At 39.1% G+C, this 22513-nt stretch overlaps 1 protein-coding gene across 7 annotated transcripts in view; it reads right to left on the reverse strand.

Moving 5' to 3' along the window:
* Positions 1–10431: 10431 nt before the first annotated feature.
* Positions 10432–22513, reverse strand: part of satb1b (SATB homeobox 1b) — a 94774-nt gene continuing 82692 nt past the window's right edge. For 6 of the 7 annotated variants that reach the window (XM_058648042.1, XM_058648043.1, XM_058648045.1 and 3 more), the window contains 2 exons: positions 14778–14987; positions 10433–12834 (listed from right to left, as the gene is read on the reverse strand). In XM_058648042.1, the coding sequence (XP_058504025.1) occupies positions 12145–12834; positions 14778–14987 (900 nt within the window). In that variant the 3' untranslated portion in view covers positions 10433–12144. Of the gene's footprint in view, positions 12835–14777; positions 14988–22513 lie in introns of all 7 variants that reach the window. The other variant, XM_058648048.1, reaches the window with a different exon arrangement.

Raw genomic sequence — 22513 nt, forward strand, 5'->3', positions numbered from 1 at the left:
AGCGTACGGTAATTGAAAGATGACGGCACGACTCTGCAGCCTGGGAAACGAGGCGACAAAGGGGAAAAGAGAATTCACCAGTGTTTTCAATGGGAGGAAGTGTCGAGGAACAAAGGGCATTTTAATGCTGAATAGTGTGAAAATCAGCGCGCGTGCAGAGGTCAGAGCTGATCCAGTATCAGTGTCTCATGAGTGACAACATGACAACACGGGGGGCAACGGGGTTTTTATTTGTTCAGCCAGAGAAAACTGACGAGATAACGATCAATTTGGAACTATTTAAAACCTCAGAACGGGACGATTTGATAAGTGATTTAAAGCTGCGGTAGGCAACACACAGTCCTGTGTAAAAGGTCTTGTCATCTATATATCGTCAATTCACTGTTGACAGTGTTACCACTCCCGCAAAACTCTAGTACAATGAGGAAAATTAATATCTAAATTAATAAAATGAATAACTTAAAAATATTACATCATGATAACATGCACTTATATTAAGTTAGTTCAACTTAAAGTTAAAAATTATATGAAAAAACTCATTTCAGACACCTCTACTTTTTAAATTTTAAGTTAATGTTACTTTAATTTAACATAGTTCAACTTAAACCTTTAAATTAACCCAGTTTTTTTTTTTGTATTAGCCCATTGTAGCCCAACTGCTGTTATACAAACTAGATATACAAATCAGCCTTAATTTCTCCTATTCTCTCACATATTTGCTCCTGCTTGCTCCCCCATTTTTCCTTTCACCACAACCTGTCCAGGCACATGCTGCACATGGCTGAATGTTTTTTTAGAGGGGGATTTCTTCCTGTTAAAGTTGTTTTTGTTTATTTCAATTTTTGTGAAGAAAAGTGCTGTATAAATAAAATAAAGTTTATTATTATTATTGTTCAAAGTTGCCATTTACTTATAGTTCTATTCAATTTAAGAGCAGAGTCCTGCTGTTCAAGTGTACGATATTAGTGAATGAACCATAGACCTTTTTTATAACCTTTATTTTACCAAGTAATAACCCACTGAGATCGAAATTTCTTTTCAAAGGGTGACCTGGCCTAGAGATCAGATTAGATATAGACAGGAGACTCTATTATTATTATTATCATTATTATACTGAAGCACGTCTTGAATAAACTTGGTGTAATAGTGTCACGGTCTGAGGAACAGGCAAGGGAGAACCCAAAAGCACGACAACAAGGCAGTCACATTTATGGAGGGAAAGGCACTTAACTTTGTCAAAACCAGGAAATCAGTCCAAAAACAGGCAAATCCAACAAGGGGCAGGCAGTAATCTGAAGTCCAAGACAGGCAAACAGGGGCAGAACAAAAGGCAATCTAGAAAATGCTGGAACGCTTGGCAGAAAACTAATACACAAGACAATCTGGCAGGGGTCGAATGAAAATGGACTAGTATATATACACAGAGGGACTAAAGAGCAAATGGACTGCAGGTGAGGGGATGGGCGGGGAAAACCAGGTGAGGGAAATGAGTTGATTGCACTGCATGGAGGAAAGGCAGGATCTGAAATGACAGGAGAATTAGTGACAAGACATGGACACATTAAAAAGAAAAGCAAAACTAAGAGTGTTCCAAATAGACCTTTTTCCCAGTGAAAAACTGTTTTTTCCAATGACTTAAATCATAGTTAATTTCAATTAATGTTTACATTTATGCTATTCTTCCAGGGTACCGCATCAGTATGTGTATGACCCATAGACCATGTTTCGAAAATAATAAAATATTCAACTTAAATCTCATCATCTGTACAGCAGGAGTTTGTCTTTGGTCAGAAAATCATAACATAACCCTTTAAGATGTTTTTTAACACCTGCACCTTCACCTGCTCCTTTTTTTCCTGCTCCTGTTGCACCACAAAGAAGCAGGTAGATGCTCATTTATTCACACTGAAGAAGAAAAAAAAAAGGTATGATACCAGAGGATTTAACGTCTTCTCCCCTGAAATCAACCATTAATTAACAATAAACTATTTCTCCTCACCATCTAATCGGCATCACATTTGTCAAGATACAGTTAAAGCGAGTGCTTAATTAATTAAACATGAAATAGCACCTTCTCTGAGTGTTGGAGAATACAGATGTAGAAAAAAACAACAACATGGTTCCTCCACACACACACACGTTCTCGACACCTCCACCCCGCCCCCTAAATAAAAAAAAAAATAAAACAACTGCAACACCACATTTAATAAGATTTGTTCTCTTTATCACTTTAATTAGCACCTCCCTCCTGTCCCCTTTTGCAAATGAGGGGTAGGTGAGGGGGTTCGGGATTTGATGACTTAAAATGCACACAGCTAACGAGTTATTCATACCCTGCACAGCTGTTAAGGCAGTTTAACTGCTTCTTCTCACTTCGTCTTCCTCCTCCTCCTCCTCCTCCTCTGCCACACTAACATGTCAAGGAGGCAAAAGTCGGTGAGAGGCCTCACAGAAAAGAAGCTCCATTATTTGCTCGGAGAAGCTCTCTCTGATTCAAGAGAGGCCACGATTTCTGCCGCTCTACCGGAGATTTACAACCTCAAACTTTCCATCTTTTTCCTGGAGATAACAAGCTTTTTTATATATATTCGTGAGCGCGACAGTGTTGCCCATCTGTCAGTGTGCAGTTATGGCGAGAGGAGGGAGGAGAGACGGGCGTGAACCTCGGCTCACGTGCAGGTCGTGATCATGGATGGAGCAGAACATCACAGCGTTCACATGTTAAATAAACTGAATTATTTCATTTTAAATCCACTGAATTTTGCTGATTCAGGTTTAAAGGTGCCATATGTAAGACGTGTACCATGATGTGACATCCGAGATTAGATAGATAGATAGATAGATAGATAGATAGATAGATAGATAGATAGATAGATAGATAGATAGATAAGATACTTTATTCATCTGACAGAAATTCACACAATTAGTTAAGGAAACATGTTAAACTCAAACCCTGATTTCCACTCGTCATTCTGTATCAACCTTCCTTTTTAGATTTAGTTCTAATATTCTCTAACATACATCTCCTATTTTTCCTTTCACCACAACCTGTCCAGGCACAAGCTGCACATGTATTGTTAAAAAAGTATTACTGTTATTATATTACTGTTATTATTATTGTTGAGTGAAACGTGTTAAATTCAAACCCAATTTTGATTTCAGGCCATAAGCTCCACCCACTTTAGTACTTCAACACTTCAATTACTGAACAAACCTGGACATAAAAAGCCTCAGCACCTTCTCAAAAACGTCCTTTTAAGTGTGGATATGTGATACGTTAACACCGTAATGCCTGTATATACAGTATATATATAATTATATAAAAGTAAGTGTAGATTATTTATGTGTTAATATCACCGTCAATGAAAGACAAACTTATTTACCTGGGGAAGAGAATCCCCGGTAATCTGTGTACAGTAGTTTGCGTTTCCGCCGCACCTCAAAGTCCTGCTAGCTTGTCAGCTATTTGGACTTGAAGTGCCACTGAAGCTCCTCCTCCTCCTCAGCAAACACGCTCAAACGAGCCTGGACCTTGTCGTCTGTCCACGTGTCGTACGTCTTATTTTGAAGCTCTTGTTTAAAGGCGTGTTGTAGCCTCACCGGCCTGAACTGTCGACCTCGAGACATTTCCACAGATCTCGCATGCTACAGCTTTAAGTCTTCACATTCCTGGTTCCTGGGGGGCCCAACACCTCCGCCCTGCCCTTTTCTCTCGCTCCTCGTCCTCAGACAAAACAGCTTTTGTTTGACGGCTTGGAAACAGACACAACACAGCAGACTCAGACGCTTCCACCTCTGTTTACAGTTCAAATGTCAATTCATGCATTTCATGTTGTAAAACGAGGACCAATGGATCCAAAGTTTACCCCCGAATCCTCCACCTGACTGAGCGAGATGGACAGATTTAGAGGGAAATCTGAGAAACAGACGTTTTACAGACGTTAGAAAAGGAAAAAAAACAGGTTAATTTAGCTTCTTTGTGCAGCCAGCAAAAATGATCTCATCTCTATTTATTGAGTCTGCAGCCCGTTGTTCATTTTCTATGAATTTAGCTGAAGTGGCCTCTTGTTATTCTGAAGCACTCATTGAACCCGTTTTCCTTTTTTTCCCCCAAACCTGTCTCACCACTTTCATTTTAAAGCAATAACTCGTCGATTGAACAACAGCACTCAGCGGACGCCACTCGTCACGATGGCTCCACTCGTGCATTGACCAAAACAGACTCAACAGCCCAAAAAAAAACAAGTTGCATCACAGATTTTTCAGGTGCGACAAGAGTGCTTTCGCCTCTCATCGACGTCTGCGGCTTCAACAGAACTCTGCTGGTCCAAACTCTCTTGACCGGCGCTGAGAATCGTGACCACATCACAGCAGTGGTTCAGGGTTTATTTCAAAAAACTCTCGTTTGTTTTTAAAGCCGTCCGACCAGCTGAATTTCTCCATATTTGTACATCAGTGCATGAATTTAGTTTGTGAATTTGATAAAATCATGTTCAAGTCTCTTGAAGTTTTTTTAAAAAATTAGCTGTGACAGCACATTCAGTCCTAGAATTTGAATAGCTCCTGGAAAGTCCTTGAAAAGACCACGTAAAAAACTCTCTTTTTAGTTTGTAAAGCGTTGCATGGTCCGACTCATCAGTACCAAGCTGAACTTGTCCATGTTTGTACCTCAGTCCTAGAATTATGTGTCAGTTCTAGGGCGACTCGGCTTCACTCGACTCATGTTTTGTTGCTTTTCCATCACTGATGGTACCTGGTACTTTTTTAGTACCTGCTCTGACAAGGTTCCAAGCGAGCTGAGCCGATACTAAAATATCAACAGACTGCCGGTCACTGATTGGTCAGAGAGTGTCGTCACTGGAAGAGTCACGAGCGCGACGTCCGACACAAGAATCAAAAGCGAACAATGTCGAACGGTAGATCAAAGTTAAAAAGAATCCCTGAAAACATTTAGCAAAGGAAATGTCTCAAATGTCAATATTTAACAGAGGAGTCTGTTGTGGTGAAAGCCGGTGATCACGACCCGTTCAGTGGTATTTCAGTTCAGTGACGTACTGAACGGTTCTCTGAACAACTCTTTTTCATCAACCGATTCTAATGATTCATTTGCACCGAAAACAACTGCTTTACTAGTCACTAGTTTTTGTGTTTGTGCCGCGTAGCCTGTGGAGTGATGACTCCGCCCACATTGAGGAGGACCTATAGTAATGGAAAACCAACCGAACCGCGAAGAGTCGAGCCGTGCCGAGACCATGTATTGGAAAAGCGCCTTAAAGCTCCAAAAACAAAATGTTTTTTCACTCTTGTACGAACAAACAATTTCAGCCAATAAAACGTTACAGACTGGACCTTTAACCTGCTGAGGTCACGTGACCCGGACACAAACTTGTGTCCACACGACGACTCCTGTGTCAAAGTGTTGCACGTGATTCTGAAGAAATGTTAATAAAAATAAATCAGTTTAAAACAAAAGTGTGTTTTCTCACACACACACACACACACACACCTCTTCTTTTTCTCATCAGAAATCAGCATGAATATTCATGTGCGCGTGATGTTGCTGAATTAATGTGATCAGAGGGACAGTCTCAATCCCAGCTGAGTTTGTTTAATCTCGTCTCCTGGAAACCGGAAGGCAAAAGAGTGAGAGAGAGGAGCGGCGAACGCGACGCCGTGATTAATCTTATTAATTTCCACACCTCTAACCTTCTCGTTACGCTTCCACACGTTTGAACGCTGGTAAAAAAAAAAAAAATACACATGTTTATTTATTTGGGTGTTTTTTTCTTTGGAAAATGTGTGGTTCTTTCCCCACAGAGAGAGAGCGAGAGAGAGACTGTAGGTTTCAGATTTTACGCCAGTGAAGGCAGAATCCCGTCGAGATTGCTATCATTAGAATAACTTTATTAGGCTTTCTGCTGCGTTTCCTGTTCGATTTACTGCGCAGTCCCAGGGGTTCGTGTAGTAGACGACGAGGACCAAGACCGAGCTGCCCCGCGTTTATGCTTCAGCAAACCTGAGAGTAACGCAGTATCGCACACAAAAACTAGTGACTAGTAAAGCAGTTGTTTTCGGTGCAAATGAATCATTAGAATCGGTTGATTAAAAAGATATTCCAGAGCCGCTGGAACTCAGGTCTTTGAACGCACCACGATGTCACCGTGTGACAGTCACCGGGACAAGGACTTGGACCCAATTGCAAGACTCGGGAGACAAAGTGAAAAATAAACTTTTATTTTATTTAAGTGCAACAAAAAACTAACAAAAAATGGCTAAAGCTAACAAACAAAATCTCTCTTTTGAGGGAAAAACTACTAAAAAAACCAAGAGCTTGACAAAGTAGCAAAGAACAAATACTGAGACACGGGTACAGGAGTTTCACTGGTTCACAAGACAAACTGGCAACAGAGAAAGAGAGACAGACCATAATATACACACACGGTAATGGGGAACAGGTGGAAACAATCAGGGCGGGGCAGACGATCAGACTGGCGGGAAAACACAAGGGGAAGGGGCAAGTGACCTGAAACGAGAGGAGAGAGAAATTTCAAAATAAAACAGGAAGGAACGCCATGACAGACCCCTGACACTGTCATTTACATCACAAGTCGGACCTGGCGGCGCCACACCTCCGACTTCACTGCACTCATGGACTCAAACACATATCGGCCTCGTCGTTGTTAGCAGTCGATAAAGTTCTACACCAGATATCAGCAAGTAAATGTGGTTTTTTGTAAGCGATTGAATATTTGAGCCAAAACACGAGACAAAGTGTCTTAAAACGTCTTCTGTCACAAACAAAAACCCACGTTTGCCGTTTAAACTGACAATAATGTGGACGTAGTCTTTCAATCACGCTACACAGACATGCGTCACTGAAAGTGCTTGAATTTGGTGATTATCAATCATATGATGTATATGTAAGCCACACCCACAGCCACTACGCCCACCGCTAGCTACTCTGCGTTGTTGTGTTTAGGTGTTGTTATTGTTGCCAGCGGGGGTGAAGTGTGTCTCGTAAAAGAACCACGGGAGACTCAGGGAGTTGATCTTTGATGTAGGCGAGACCGTTTATTCTCTTCAGCATCGACAGCATGTATCGCAGAATACTCTCACGGGAGCTAACACACGGGAGCTAACACAATTAGCAACCGTCAATCATAATCTCGAGCACAGAGCTGACAGCGCACACTGAACACAACACTGACGTCACCATAAAGTCAGTAAATGACATCATGAAGTGCCTTAATCCCTAAATGTTTGCTTCCAATGAGATTGGAGACTGTAATCTACAGATTATTTAATCTTCAATCTGCCTCAGAATTACATCACAAGGATGTTATAAAACAAAAGAGTTTGTTACTTTCCTGAAAATGTTAAATTCTTCTTGTGATGGGTCAATTTGAGCTTTATTTTGAAAGGAACGGGACACACGGTGAAACAGTGGCTCACATTGTTGCCTCACAGCAAGAGGGTCACCGGTGAATCAGGTCCTGATTCTACTTTCAGGATGTTTTTTTGTTTAAAAACGGCCACAGAAAAAAATCAAAGAAACTCAGTTTTCTTTTTATCTGAATTTGAAGAAAATAAATTCTCATTATTGTCAAAAATAAAAAAGTTTTGACCTGATTTATTTTCCTCTGAACATCAGCTCGTGTTTCATGTCATGTCCACTTTCCTAATAATTTATCCGCTTCCTGTAACGACGTTAAAACCTCGCCCTCATGATGCTGTTAGAGTTTTTTTTTTTTTTTTAAACAAATTGTTTGAAATGAGGCTGAAGAATCACATGCCACAGATTATGCAACGAGAAAAAGATTATCCAGAAAGAAAGAAAGAAAATCTGATAAAAGTCTTTGAAGTTGGACTTCATCAAATTGGAATGGACACATTTTCACTATTAGCAATAATTTAATTTCGTAAATAATTAATTTAGTCAAGTTCCCTGTAGTGCAGAACTAAAATACACTTTTGAGACATTTCAATAGTTCCATTTAAGTATTTTTAACCCATTTAACCTCTTATTTGTAATCTTTTACATATATGTGTGTGTAATGATAACAATTCTAATTTTCTATAATGTGTTAATATGTAGAATTACACAAAATGTGGAATATTGCCAAATGATGTTAACATATAAATATACATTAATATTAACACACATTATCATATAATGTATATATGTAATATTTTACTTGTGAGACCCAGACATGACATGGGGTAAAATAGTTGTAGGCACAAAATATTAATTAGTGCACATGAAATACTAATTTGTGGCCAAGAAACACAAATTTGTGACCAGGAAATATTAATTTGTGGCAGAAAATACTAATTCATGACCAAGAAACACTAAATTGTGACCATGAAATATACATTTGTGGCCAATAAACACTCATTTGTGGCCTATAAAAATGTGTGTGTTTAATATCATTCCCATCAACAACTGGGATAGCTAGTTAAGCTAATGAAGCGCACCCTTGCGCACTGTGTCAGTGAGGGAACGTCTACAAAGTGTGACACCCGAAAAAGATATTTAAAGTAAAGTAGTATATATTTAACTGCACCATGATACAGCGTATTACCTTAAAACTTCCTTTTCTTTTCCCAAAAAAGAAACTTTTCTATCATTTCTGTGAACGTTATTATTATTTAAATTATATGTATTTAAATATGTGTTTCAACAATGTGTCATTTAAATGTAATTGATTGTAGAAGTTTAAATCTGTGAATATCTTTGACTTTTTTAATAATAATTAATATTTCGTGGCCACAAATTGGTATTTTAGTTTGAATCATGTCAAGTCAGGATGTAGTGAAGTTTCTTTGTGCCTAAACCTTTAATAATAATAAAAACATGAATGTCGTCCTCAGCGCGTCTGACACGTGTGTGTGTGTGTGTGTGTGTTCTTCTCCTCTGAACTAACACAAACTCACACTCAGTGAAAAGAGCATCGAGGGATCGTGAGCTCGGCTTCGCTGAGTGACACGTGAACCTGCGGGTGTTAAACAGGTGACAGTCGTTTCCTCCAGGTGCAGACGCCTCTGAACGCCTCTGAACGCCTCACCTGAGCCTCCACACACACACACATCTGCACCTGTGTCTGCTGCTCCATCGCTGATCCACCGCGGCCCCATGTGTTCATGTGTTCACACCCAACACTTAGTTATTTATCTATTTATTTATTTCAGGAATCACAGAGACTCAGCAGCACGAGTGAAGACGCAGAGGAAAGACAACAGTGAGACAGCAAAGGATCCACTCTCTCCACAACTTCATTTACAGTATATATATATGTGTGTGTGTGTGTGTGTATATATATATACATAAACCCTTTATTTCAAAGTCCTTATAATGAGCTGTAATTAACAGCTAATAACACACTTATAAGATGCTTCTAAACCCAATTTTGTACATATTATATTACATTTATTATTGCTTTTAAGACACCTTTAATTGTATTTTAGGTGTTAAAATGTTTCTGCATAATAAGCAACAGTTAATAAGAGCAGAATAGAGAAATAAATTTGCCTTTATGAAGCATAAATATGAACCCTTTTAAAGTCTTATTATTGTCATTAATCATTATTAATTGATAGGTTTTCAATAGGCTGATGATAAACATGAATTATACTATAATTAACACTTGTTTAATCTTATTAATCCTCATGAAGGTTTCTAGAAAGAAAGTAATAAGAGCGGACAAGTGATTTAAAAGCAAGAAAATAATGTTATATAAGCTTTTATTAACACTAATATGGACCTATTTATGTCCATAAGCATTAATAAGCATGTTAATTATTGTTAATAAACATATTATTACTATTTTTGAATGTATATTAACTGTTTACAGGTTTCTAATAAGAGTCTGCATTTGTTCTAATGTCAAACATTAATGCTTTCATTTATACTTTAAACCCATTTATACTGTTTTAAGCATCTTCTAGGGTCCAATAAGTGACTTATTAATTGTTAATTATTGTTAAACATCTTATTATTGTTTATGACGGGTATATTCACACAAAAAATTCTAATAAAAGACGGAAAGTGTTTTAAAAGGTTTTAAATAAGCTTTAATTGCAACTAATATGGACCCATTTAAGTTTATAAGCATCTTATAAGGCACAGTAAGTGGTTTATTAACTGTTCAGTATTGTTAATAAACACCTTATTACTGTTGATGACAGGTATATTAACTGTTTATAAGTTTCTAATAAGAGACTGAAAGTGTTTTAAAGCAAAAAATAAAGGTTAATGACGTCTTTTTAGTTATCAGCATCTTTATAAAGGTGTAATAAGCAGCTTATTAATTGTTAATTATAGTTAATTAACACCGTATTACTGTTTATAACTGTTTCTAATAAGAGCCTGAACGCCAAAACCAAACTGTAATTTATGATATTTCTTGAAGTATCTTTATAAAGGTGTAATAAGCAGCTTATTAATTGTTAATTACAGTTTTATTAAGTGTTTCCATTGACAATAATCAAACAATGATTCATCATAAGATGTTGATATTTACAGTTTGGACTCAAGGAGTCCGTGAGAGGTGGAAAAGACGATTAAATAATAAAAATAAAATCATAAAATAAAGTATGTGGTGGAGTTAATGCCAGGAAAGCGGGTGGTACAATACAAACAGTTTAATTGTGTAATCAACAATCAATAACCACTTCTAGTTAGAACATTTTGTGAAGAAAAAAAAACCAAAGAAAAGGGAACCGAAGAAGAAACACTTATAAAACAGTCAGTCGTAACAAAATAACTGGAGTTCTCATCTCATCCAAATAAAAAAAGAAAAGTAGACTTTTGTACAGAGGATTATTTTGTTCACCAACGTCCTTTCTCTTCTTCTTCTTCTTCTTGAACTGGAACCGTTGAACCAAAAAAGGAAGACACATCGCAGACACTGATTTTTTCACACAGATTGCATAATGTTTTTCTTTCTAACGTTTGTTTCTCTAGGTTCGTCGTCGACGTCGTCGTCGCGTTTAAAACCGAAGCTTATTTGCATGAGAGTAAAAATCTTTGCATACAACATTGAAATCGTGAAGCTTGTGAAAGCGTGAGTTGCTCGACATACAGCACTTTTTTTTTTTTATTCTTTTTTAATTAATTAATTCATTAATTAAAGCACATTTTCTCCATTTAAAGACGTTTAAGACACTTTCATGTTTTCGACGGCCCTCGTCAAAAATCACATTTATATAAATACAAAAAAAAAATAGTTGTTTTTTTAATAACATAAGCGCTACGTTAAAACATAAACTGCAAATAAATAAATTGGTCGGACAACATAAGGAGAATAGTAATAATAATAATAATAATAATATAATAAAACGTGTGGAAATTCACATTTTTTTTTTAAACCATTTTTCGTTACAGTGACAAAGGTTTTGCAAAATAATGGAACGTCGGCAGTCGGTGCCGTATAGTACAAGGCATTTGTTGGCATAGTTTTTATTTCTTTTTTTTAATTTTCTCATCATTATTATCATCATCATTTTTTTTACAGTTACAATAATATATGTATATATCTATATATATGTTCATTTATTTATATTTCCTCCTCCCTTCCCGTGATGTGTGTGAAGTGTTCCGTCGTCACCTCGTGCTCTAATTATTATTATTATTATCATTATCATTATCATTATTATTATTATTATTATTATTTCATTTGTAATGTGCCAGCAGGCTGCAGACTTCATACCTCAGGATTTAAGGCCTTTTTGTCACACAAAAACACACTTGGTCCTCAATTTCAACTGCTCTCAAAGGTAAAAGTAAAACTACGTAAACACCTACGAACGTCCGGGAAGAGGGCGGCGACGACGACTTCTTCTTCTTCTTTTTGTTTTGTTTTTCTTTGTTTTTAAATAGAATCAGTAGCTTCTTAAAAAGATGAGATCAGAGAAGTGCAGTCAGCAAATATCCACGGCAACGTGTGTGTGTGTGTGTGTGTGTGTAGATTATTTAAATGATGCATCAGTCTTTACAGTGAATAATACAAGTTTTTTTTGTTTGTTTTTTACAAAATCCAAAAAGTAGTACTTTTGAGTCTGAAATAGTCTTTTTTTTTTTTCCTCCAGTGTGTGAACACTCCCTCACTCACTCACTCACGCAGTCACTCAGTCACTCAAACGGCTCTACTCCTTGGCGTCGCGCTCCGCCTCCGCCTCCGCCTGCGCCTCCACGCCGCGCTCCAGCTGCTCCTCGATCTTGATGGAGAAGATGGTGTTGTTGGTCTGCGTGCTCTCGTCCAGCTCCTTCAGCAGATCGCCGCTCTCCCTGAAGTCCGTCAGCTCCTCGTCGAAGGCCGGGCTGCTGCTGCTGCTGCTGCTGTTACTGCTGCTGCTGTTGTTGTTGTTGTTGTTGTTGGTGGTGGTGGTTGCCATGGTGCCAGCGCTGATCTCCTTGGACACCTTGGCCGGGTGGTTGACGTAGAAGCGCTGGTTCTGGAAGAACTTGATGATGGTGAGCTTGGGCAGGTCCAGCTGTGCCGACAGCGTGTGGATGGCCTCCTCGTCCGGGTACAGGCCCACGTCCTGGATGAAGCTCTGCAGGATCCCCAGAGCCTCCAGCGAGATCTTGCCGCCGCCCGTACGGGACTTGTTGATGCCGCCACCGCCGCCGCAACCGCCCGCGCGGCTGCCCTCGTCCTCCGTCTCGGCCGGCGAGGCCGTGGACGGCTGACGCGGCGGCAGACGCGGCCCCGTGGTGGGCTGGTGGTGGTGCTGCTGCTGCAAGGGCTGCTGGGACAGGAGAGGCTGGGACGGATGCTGGAGAGACAGCGAGGACTGGAGCTGCTGCTGCTGCTGCTGCTGTGAAGGCGGAGCCTGCAGTGACGGAGGAAACAGGGACGCATTATTAAGGACTTTCATGAAAATCAACTGGGTCGGAAAAGTGTGTCTGCTAATCCTAACTTTGACTCAACAACACATAATCTGATAATTCTTAATATTAGTGTATCATTCCCGCACTCAGGGTTCAAAAGCCAGCGTTTCTCACGATGTCCCGGCGGATTTTTGCCGCAGTGTGAGATCGAGGATCGCGCTTGTGTCGCCGCTGACCCGGTGAAACTGGCATTTATTTTCATGCTCTGACTCAGACGCGGTGCAAAGAGGTGTTTCATGAAGTAAAGTTGATAAAAAATAAAATCAACCCTCGTTTGGCAGCTGCATAAATGCACCCACAGATATCATTGTACTGTAACACACACACACACACAGTGATCGTCCTTGTTGAGTAAAATGTGAGCTAATTTGCGTCGTGGCAAAAGCGCTAATCTCCGGTGGCCGGTGTGCGAAACGGCGCCATTAAATCAGGAATAAATCCCATTTTATCAATCTAACGCCGCCGTGTCTGTTTGCACGAGCGTGCGCCCACTTTCCCCCCCCCGTACCACATCTGCTGCTGCGGCAGCAACAGAAAAGAGAAGCTGATTCTCTCTAAGAGAAATCCTATTACCTGATTTACACCAGTAAATGGCAGCAGCCTTTGTGGGGAACGCCGCGCCGCGAGTAACCAAGTAACCAAATAAGTAATCAAGCGCTCGGCTGCGGCTCAGACTTTTAATAGAAGTATTATTGTACTTCATTAAGATGTTTCGACCGTTCGCCGAGGCCGTGTGTTGTTTCCAATTCATGTGCCAGATGTCTCTTATAAAAGCAGCTTCGTTAAATAAGTCCAGGCTGATGATATCGTTAGAGAGAGGGAAAAAGAAGTGGAACTTTTTTCTTAAGTGCTGCCGTGTTTCAAATTAACAAGAGCTCGTGAAATTCCTGAGTGTTGTTTATTACACGGATTCCTGGGAAAATTAGCCAAGATTAAATGAAACGGAGAGGAAATTGTTTCATTTGTGCGGGAATGAAACAACAGCTCGCTGTGTCCCTGCTTCACACATCATACACTCATTATTAATCCATTCATCCATTATTACATGAATCGCCGACTGTTTTGATCATCAATTATTTGGTTTGAGTGTTTTTTTTTTTAAGAATTAAAACACGTTATTCTGATTTTTCAGCTTCTTAAATGTGAATATTTTCCCTACATCATTAAAATGTAATCATTTTTGATTTGTGGACGTTTGAAAACATCATCATTTCCAGGTTTCATCAACATATTATGAACCAAACTGTAGATTTGTATTGATTATTTTTCTATATTGTACATTCACAGATTTTATATCCTCTTAGTTTGCTGCTGTAAAAGATTTTTTTTTATCTTATTTTATCTTTTTTAATCTCAGAAGAAAAGAAGTCAGATTATTTTAGTATTAAACCATCACAACTCAAACTGTGAGGCAGAATAAGTCAAAAGAGTGGTTTTTAATTCATATAATTTTATATTTATTTTTAATTTTATCCTAATTTCATAAAGAAAAAACAAATTATGATCAGAATTTCCTTAATCCACATCTGAGGTCAGATTATTTTAGCATGAATTGACGGACTGTAAGAATTAACATTGATGAAAAGTGATTGTAAAATAATTTTAAAAAGATACAAATATTTTATAAAAGAAAAAGACTTTTCTGTCATTTCAGCTTCTTCCATATGAATCTTTTCCTCTTTCTTTGCTCTTCTACGACAGTAAAACTGAAAATATTTGGTTTGTGGACAAAAAAACATTTGAAAACCTCATGGTCCACATTTTACACCATTTCCTGCATTTTATGGACAAAACTAATCCATTTATTGAGGAAATACTCGACAGATTCGTCATAAAACCCATTAAAAAGCCTGTGAGGACACGTGTGTGTGTGTGTGTGTCTCACCTGTAAGTGGTCGGGGGAAACGTGCATCAGGTGCGTCGGCCGCTCGTTGTGGTGCTGCTGCTGCCCGGCGCTGCTCTCCTGCTCGTAGATGGCGTCGCGCTCGACCTGCGCGAGGCTCAGGAAGCGTCGGATCATGGACAGGTTCTCCCACAGCGTCCGGTTCTCCGGAGACGGGTCCTCCTTCCAGCGGAGCAGCTCGCAGAGCCAACCCTGAAGCACGGAGACACAGAGAGACACCAGGGTCGTTAGACACCAGGGAAACAAAGTAGCAAATAACTAGCTCGGAATGTTTCCGACAAGTTTACGATACGATGTACGAGAAGTATTCAGGTTTTATGAATAATGATCACATCCAACACAGAATTGACGACAACAGCTGCTTCATTGACGTTTAACAGCAAAGAAAAACGTGCGACATCGTGTCAAGTGACCTCTGCTGCCACCTAATGGTTTCCTTCTGTAGACGCATGTGTCTCAAAACTACCAGCCAAGCATTTGCTGCCAAATCCATTTAAGAACATCTGAATCAATATTAGCAAAGTTTACCTGTGCATATACTTTATCATGAGGTGTTGATATTTTCAGTAAAACTACAGTAAGTGTAAGTAAGACACGTTCAGTAGCCATTTTAGAATAAGTATAAATACAAAAACAGGATTATTAATCTGGAGTTGTTTGGTCCATGAAATGTTGAAAAGCTGAAAATGTTGATCAATGTTTGTCAAACTCTAAAAATGTCTTGTTTTGTCCAAATTCCACCAAAAAATATTCAGTTTTAATGATTTATTTCTAATATGAAGCAAAGAAAATATTCACATTTAAGAAGCTGATAAATATGGAATTTGATGATCAAAGAATAAACGCTCAAACAATCAGAAATAGTTGACGATTCATTTAGTATTTTTAATTCTGTGCTCTCATTGAAAAGTTTATTTTTCTTCATTTATTAACATTTTTGGGCTACATTTCAGTTTTCTCACCTGTTGCCACTGAACTGTAACACTTTACATGACAATTATTGATTTTCTTATCTACTATACTGTTTTTAATATGCTTCAGTGTGTTTTTTTTTAATGATTTTATGTGTCATGATGCCTCCTGTGAATAAAAATGAACTTCACTATAATAATAAAGAAGAATTCAAAGTTGTCTTATCAGCTATAACTGTGATATTTAAACATATTTCATGATTTAAGTGAAGTAAGAAAGTTTCTTATAAGGGAAAAGTAAAGTTTTTCATCCAGTGACATCAATGATCGAAGTCACTGAAATAATAAAAAATACACAAAAACACAACTCAAATATTTCAAATTCAAAAAATAAAACTGCAGCTTCACACACACACACACACACACAGATGATGATTCCACAACAGCTGCACCTGCAGTTTGTGCATTTTATTTCCTGCTGCAGCTGAAGACGTGAATTAGCCAAGGTCGAGCAACAATTTGATGCACACACACACACGCACACATGCATACTGAGCAGCAGCAGCAGCAGCAGCAGCAGCAGCAGCAGCAGCAGCAGCTTCTCAAGAGAAAGAAAGAGACTCTGAAAGACTCCAGCAGAGGGCCATGAAAGACAGAGCAGAGGAGGAGTGAAGGAAAACCTTAAACAAACTCTATTTGATAAGTGCTGTGTGTGTGTGTGTGTGTGTGTGAGCATGTGTGTGCGTGAACGTGTGTGTGTGTGTGTTTGTCTCAAGTGAGAACGACCTTGACAACTGAAGGATTGAGTGTGAGACGCCTGAACTGAATGAACCCACTTGTAATATCTCTTTGTTTACGTGTCACACAAGCTCTCGTGTAAAGTGGGATTATTTAATGATTATATATACATATATATATATATATACACACACACACACATATATACATATATATATATAAATATGATGAAAAATATTCTTTAAAGTAAGAATCACTAACAAAGTTGCCTTTGAATTCATGATTTCTTTTAAGAGTAAAAGGTGTTGGGGTGTTAGATGACTTAGACTTTACATAAAAGCATTGAATAATGATAAAGATGTAAATAACAGGGATGAAAATGTGTTGAACAATCAGTCAAAACTGTATTACAATATTTCTTAAAGTCAAAAATGTGTGTCAAATTAACATTTTAGATGAAATATTGTCCCGACAGAGACAGACTTTAGAAAACATCACGGATCTGCACAAATATCACAACAGTAATCATTTTAAATCTGTGATTCAGAGAATAATTATGTAAAAATGACCACTCCCTCTCATATCGCAAAAACAGTCAAAATAATCTCAATCAGATATTTATTCTAAATCGTTTAAATGAGTTCATGGATTGACACATTTCTCAAATTCTCACGAATTTTAAAGCAAAGTGTATTAAAAATATAGAGTGGGGAAAAACACACAATCATCCCTTTAAACAAAACAGTGACAAAGAAACCTACAAGATAATGAAACAAGTGGTTTCATCAGTATTTAAACACCGCGACATAAGGGACAGGCACCGACACATTCTTTCAAAATAAAAGAGTGAAGTGTCGGGGGAACGACGACCTGTTTATGTAACCTCATTAACTCCCAGTCACACTGATCGACCTCAGCTGTGTCACAGCGACACAGGTGAAGCCAAACAGCCTCTGATTAACAAAGAAACCTGTGACCTACATTCTGCATCTGTGTCCACGTTACATGATAAATCAAGTTCAAATAATCTGCACAATCGCCTCGGGCCTCTTGGAAATGCACTATTTTTATATCATAGACATAGAAAACACTGGGCGTCTCATTTTTTTTGGGATTTGTCCCCTTTTGTCTTCATATCCGTTGATTTTTCACCTCATTAGTCGGGACCTTAAGGTTTTAGGTGACAGGACGACAAAGAGACATGGATTTTTCTTAAAAATATAAACAAAAGTGACAAAAATGTTACTGGTGAACAACCTCAGAGCTCACAAAAGGCCGTAAACGGGGTTAGGTCAATAACCTGTACTCTACAGTGACACATGTGGACATAACGTATACTGCACCCATGCTGGCAGCAGCTGTGTTTTACTCGTTGACTTTTTACCGACAGTAGTGAGTAAGATTCAGTGTCACGTGACCACTCTTTGGGTCTATGTGATCACATGACCTCTTGCTAGCATCCTCCCTGTCGCACCAGTTAGCAGCCACATGGTTGTTATGTTACCAGGGAGAAAACACGGAGAGAAACATGTTGACCACCGCGACTACGTCTTTGTTCAAAACTGTTTGTTTTATTATCTCCTCTTGCTTGTTTGCTGCTACATTTATTTACTTTCACAGCAGAGCGTCAGAGTTTTTACCCAGAGTTAATGTTTCTACACTTCATTTAAAAAGTTAAAATTTAGGATGCTTTTTTTCCATGTTAAAACGTATATACAGAGGCTATAAGAATGTGCAATACAGAGTGTCTTATATTCTTTTTTTCAGTACAACCTTGGCAATTTGATGAATATCTTTTATTTGTCAAATTTGGAAATGTGTCACAGTTCAAAGTTGGCGTTTTTATGAACAAAAATAAAATAAAAATGGTCTATTTTGTGACTTCTGCACAATTATCACTACTCCAATGTAGAATTAATCATAACTTTGACTCAACAAAACATTTTGTAAAACCTGAAGATGTGACCTATAAACACACACACACACACCCAGGATGTCCATATAAGGAGTTGTGTATTATCCCCTCCACAATTTACCAAGCGTTGAAGGGTTAATCATAATAAGGGTTGTCCTCCTGAAACATCGCGTCCATTGATATAAGAATAGCGACTAATTATCGTTCAATACTAAATATCACACCCACACCTAATTAGCGGCTACGCAAGGAAATAATTCACCCACTCAGGAACAGGAACAGGAACTTTTTTCTGCAGGAAACCAGACCGGGCTCAACTTCTTTTAAGTCAGTCTAGAGGCCACTGCAGAAAAAGTCTAATCTCTTTAAATCATGTTATGATCTCTTGTCTTGTATCGAATATATGAGCACATGAATCATGTTACATCCATCAGCGCCTTTCAGAGGGAAAGGTCTGAGGTGAGAGGAATCTGTCGCAGAGTTAGGACGAACGTGCAACCGCACAAGACTGGATGAAGACGAGGGAGTGACTGAGAAGGGTGAGCAGCGTGGAGAGGCAGTGAGGTGTGTGTGTGTGTGTGTGTGTTACAGAGGGCTACTCTGTGCTGGCAGAGTGACAGAGTGGCACTGTAATCTCCCGGCCAGTGTGCGGCAGCACCTTTCATTTTCACAGGATTACACCGCACTGCTGGTCTGCACGCACACACACACACATGTTCACACATGCACACACACAGACACACACACACAGAGGGCAGAGCCACATCACCACACTGCATACAAGAGATAACTCAGCAGTTTGGTTGTCCCCTGTCCCAACTCCTCCCATAAGCCACATCAAACCCAGGAAGGGTTTTGGAGGAAGTGGAGAGAGAAGGAGAGACATGAAGAAAGAGAGGGAGAGAGGGGGAGAGAGAGAGGGAGAGAAGGAAGAGAGGGCTGTAAAGCTAGCAGGCTTGCATGCCCACCTTGTTCCTTTGCCACGTTTATTGTTGCGTTTTTAATTTGCATGCAGAGGGATTTGGACGGCGCTCTCGTTGGGTCTGTCTGTGGTTTCAGCTGATTCGGTTGAGAGTGAGAACACACACACACACTGACACACAGACACACACACACCATCTTGTCAAAGCCAGGGAAACAGTACCCCGGCCCAACGTTGGAGTAATCCAACTCAAACACTCCCCAAACCAGCAGGATTAAACCCAAAGTAGCAGAGCCAGTCAAACAAAAGCACGACGTGAACCCCATTCTCAGTGCCAGGAAGTCCATTTGATGAAATAAAGTCGAGGGAGTTTATTAGTTCATGAGTGTGAATCTGTGCTTCTGTGTGGCTTTTTTTCTTCTTCTTCTTTTAATCGTTTCTACAAGAGTTTCATCCACAGCAGCGTCACCTAGGTCTCTCAGAAATAATTACTTTTTCACCATTTTCTGGTTATAGACAGAGAGAACGATGGTTGTGTAAATCGATAATGACACGTTCATGACTTACTTGCAGCTTCAAAATCAAACTTTCTCTTTTTTTACTGTAGGAGGTTTGGTGAATATAATGTAGAGCATTTAAGTTGTAGAAGGGACAAACTTTTTAAATCACAATATAAATCGTGATAAGAGCAAATATCTGTAACAGTGAATAACTGTTGCGATACGATACGCAATACATGGTCCGCGATACCAATACTATCACGATATAACGACGATATAACGACAATCATATGGGTCGTGAAACGTTAGAAGTGCAGGATTTCTCTATTTATTCACAGCGTAGAGAACAAAGTGCATAAAGTCTATGTATTGAACGTGGAACGTAGCTTTCTCCACCATTATCCCGCTGTAAACTCCCTCTTCCTCAGCCAGGTAACTTCCACCCAAGTTCCACTCATTCATGGCGACACCTGAGTGAAACTGGCAGGGATTGTTTACTTTAGAGCGCCTTCATTTATGAATCAAAACATCAATATTTGCCCTGACATATCGACTATCGTATTGCACGAGGAAATATTACGATATATCACCAAACAATCAATAATAAATAAATAAATAACATATACACTGGTTTACACCTGAATAAAATGTGGTTTAGAGGTTTAGTTACACTTTAATAAAGCCACCAGTGTGTACAGTGCTGGTTTTGGATAAGAAATGCAAGAGAACAGGTACGCTGCACCTGTCATTTTGAATTTTAAACAAACTATTTCCAAAAAAATGTTACTTTTATACACGTTATTTAATGGGAAAAATTTGGAAAATGAGTTTGGGAGCCAGAGAAAAATTGACCTGGGTCACGACCCAGTCTTTGGTAAACACTCTTGCAGATGACAGCCGTGGACAGGCTGATTTGAGCTTGTTTTTGCCTCGTGACGCGCGTTTGAACAGCAGTTAGCGCCGCTCCTGGCCTGCACCGTGGACACACAGTGGACAGTCAGCGTTTTCCATGGCCGATTCAAGAGCTTTGTTTGTGTTTGTCTAATTGCATTGCTTCCACAGGCCGGCCACAGGCAGGAGGAGTGGAGAGCGAGAGAGAGAGAAAAGAAGAGAGAGAGATGGTGAGAATTCACAGAAAGGACCGAGTCTGACTCAACTGCTGCCAACTCAGTTTAAAGGAAAGCGGGGGGGAAAAAAGGCATCAAAGCATAAAACTTCTTCGCTCTAAATTCCTTCACAAAGTTAAAGCAGTGTGACATTTATTTGACACACAACTTTCTCATTCATCAGTATTTATTTTAAGAACGGCTAAATCAACAAGATTTTATGTTGAACATTCTTGCACTCTGCTGTTATTACCGTACTGTTGCTAATCTGCCCCCCCCCCCACCCTCGTTTATTGTTTAATGTGATTTGCAGAGCCTCTCCACCGCAGCTGACAAGCACCAACCGCTCTTGATTGGATCACGGACGTGGCTGCCCCTGCTGCTAGAGTGTTCCAACGCAGTCCAGAAAACAAAAATCTAGGGCTCTTCAGTGCAGTGTACTCTGTGGTTTTTGTTGAAGATCATTAAGGACTCTCTATAAATAAATAGCACAGGTAGCTGAGAACAGGCCGTTGTAGTGCACTCACTGTGTGTTTCACAACAAACTGCTACTCAGTCAAGACGTTCTCTCGCGTCTGTTGTGTAGTTTTAGTGGTGGCGGCAGCAGTGAAAACATAGTTTATATGGTATATTATCCCACTTGCTATAATGTGGTATTCATGCTGTATATTTGCAGGAAGTTTCGCTAAAAGGGCGCCCTCTCCTAGAGGTTTATTTTACTTATTTACAATCATTTACTTGTTTTTTTTTGTGGGGAACAGTGCACAATTAAATTTAAGGTAGCTGCTTGTTTGCATTTGTTGTCCCTGGGCAGGTAAGCAAGACAACAACAAAAGATAATAACAATATTTCAAAGGTCAGTATAACATCTCGTAAGCAAAGCATAAATTCAGCAAAATAAAAATCTAAAGAATTGACAAATTACAATTGGGATACCCCAGGAAAAACAGCATAAAAAGTTAATGATGACATTTGTCCGGATGTTAACAACAAGAGTTTCTTTGAAAATTCAAATTTAAATTCTCCCTAACCCATGCTACAGGTGAGTTAGCAAAATAACTGCTAACCACAGGTGTCACTAGCTATTTGGTTAAGTGCTAAAGTTGTTAGCAATGTTACTGAGCCATATTCTGCTCCTGCCGAGTTACACATTTTGGTATTTTATTATATTTTCCATGTAACTAGGGGTGGTTTTATGAGAGATGTGCCTGCGGTGAGTCGCTGAGCCAAAGCACTGTGTATAAATATTGTGTAATAATGTCTGTATATACAAGCGTACGTACGCTGTAAGTAAAATAACTGTTAGCAATTGGTGTTACAAGCAGGCTACTATTTGCTTAAGTGCTAAAAATGGCCAAAATACTAGCAAAAAAAACAGATCTTCAGTTAGCCAGCGAGCTAACAAACACATGTATTATATTTTTCATGTCGTAACTAGAGCAGTTAGGTGGCTAGCTAACTAGCCTTTGTGCTAATACACCTTGCTATACTTTTCATTGTAAATAGTAAATATTATGTTCCTGTCCACTTATTAAACTGTGACTCACAAAAACACACGTCTCCTGCTCACTTTAAATAAAAATACACAAGACAGATTGAGGAAATGTTTGAACCAAAGCTACAGCC

This window comes from Solea solea, chromosome 13, assembly GCF_958295425.1.
Source record: "Solea solea chromosome 13, fSolSol10.1, whole genome shotgun sequence".
Taxonomy (NCBI): Eukaryota; Metazoa; Chordata; class Actinopteri; order Pleuronectiformes; family Soleidae; genus Solea; species Solea solea.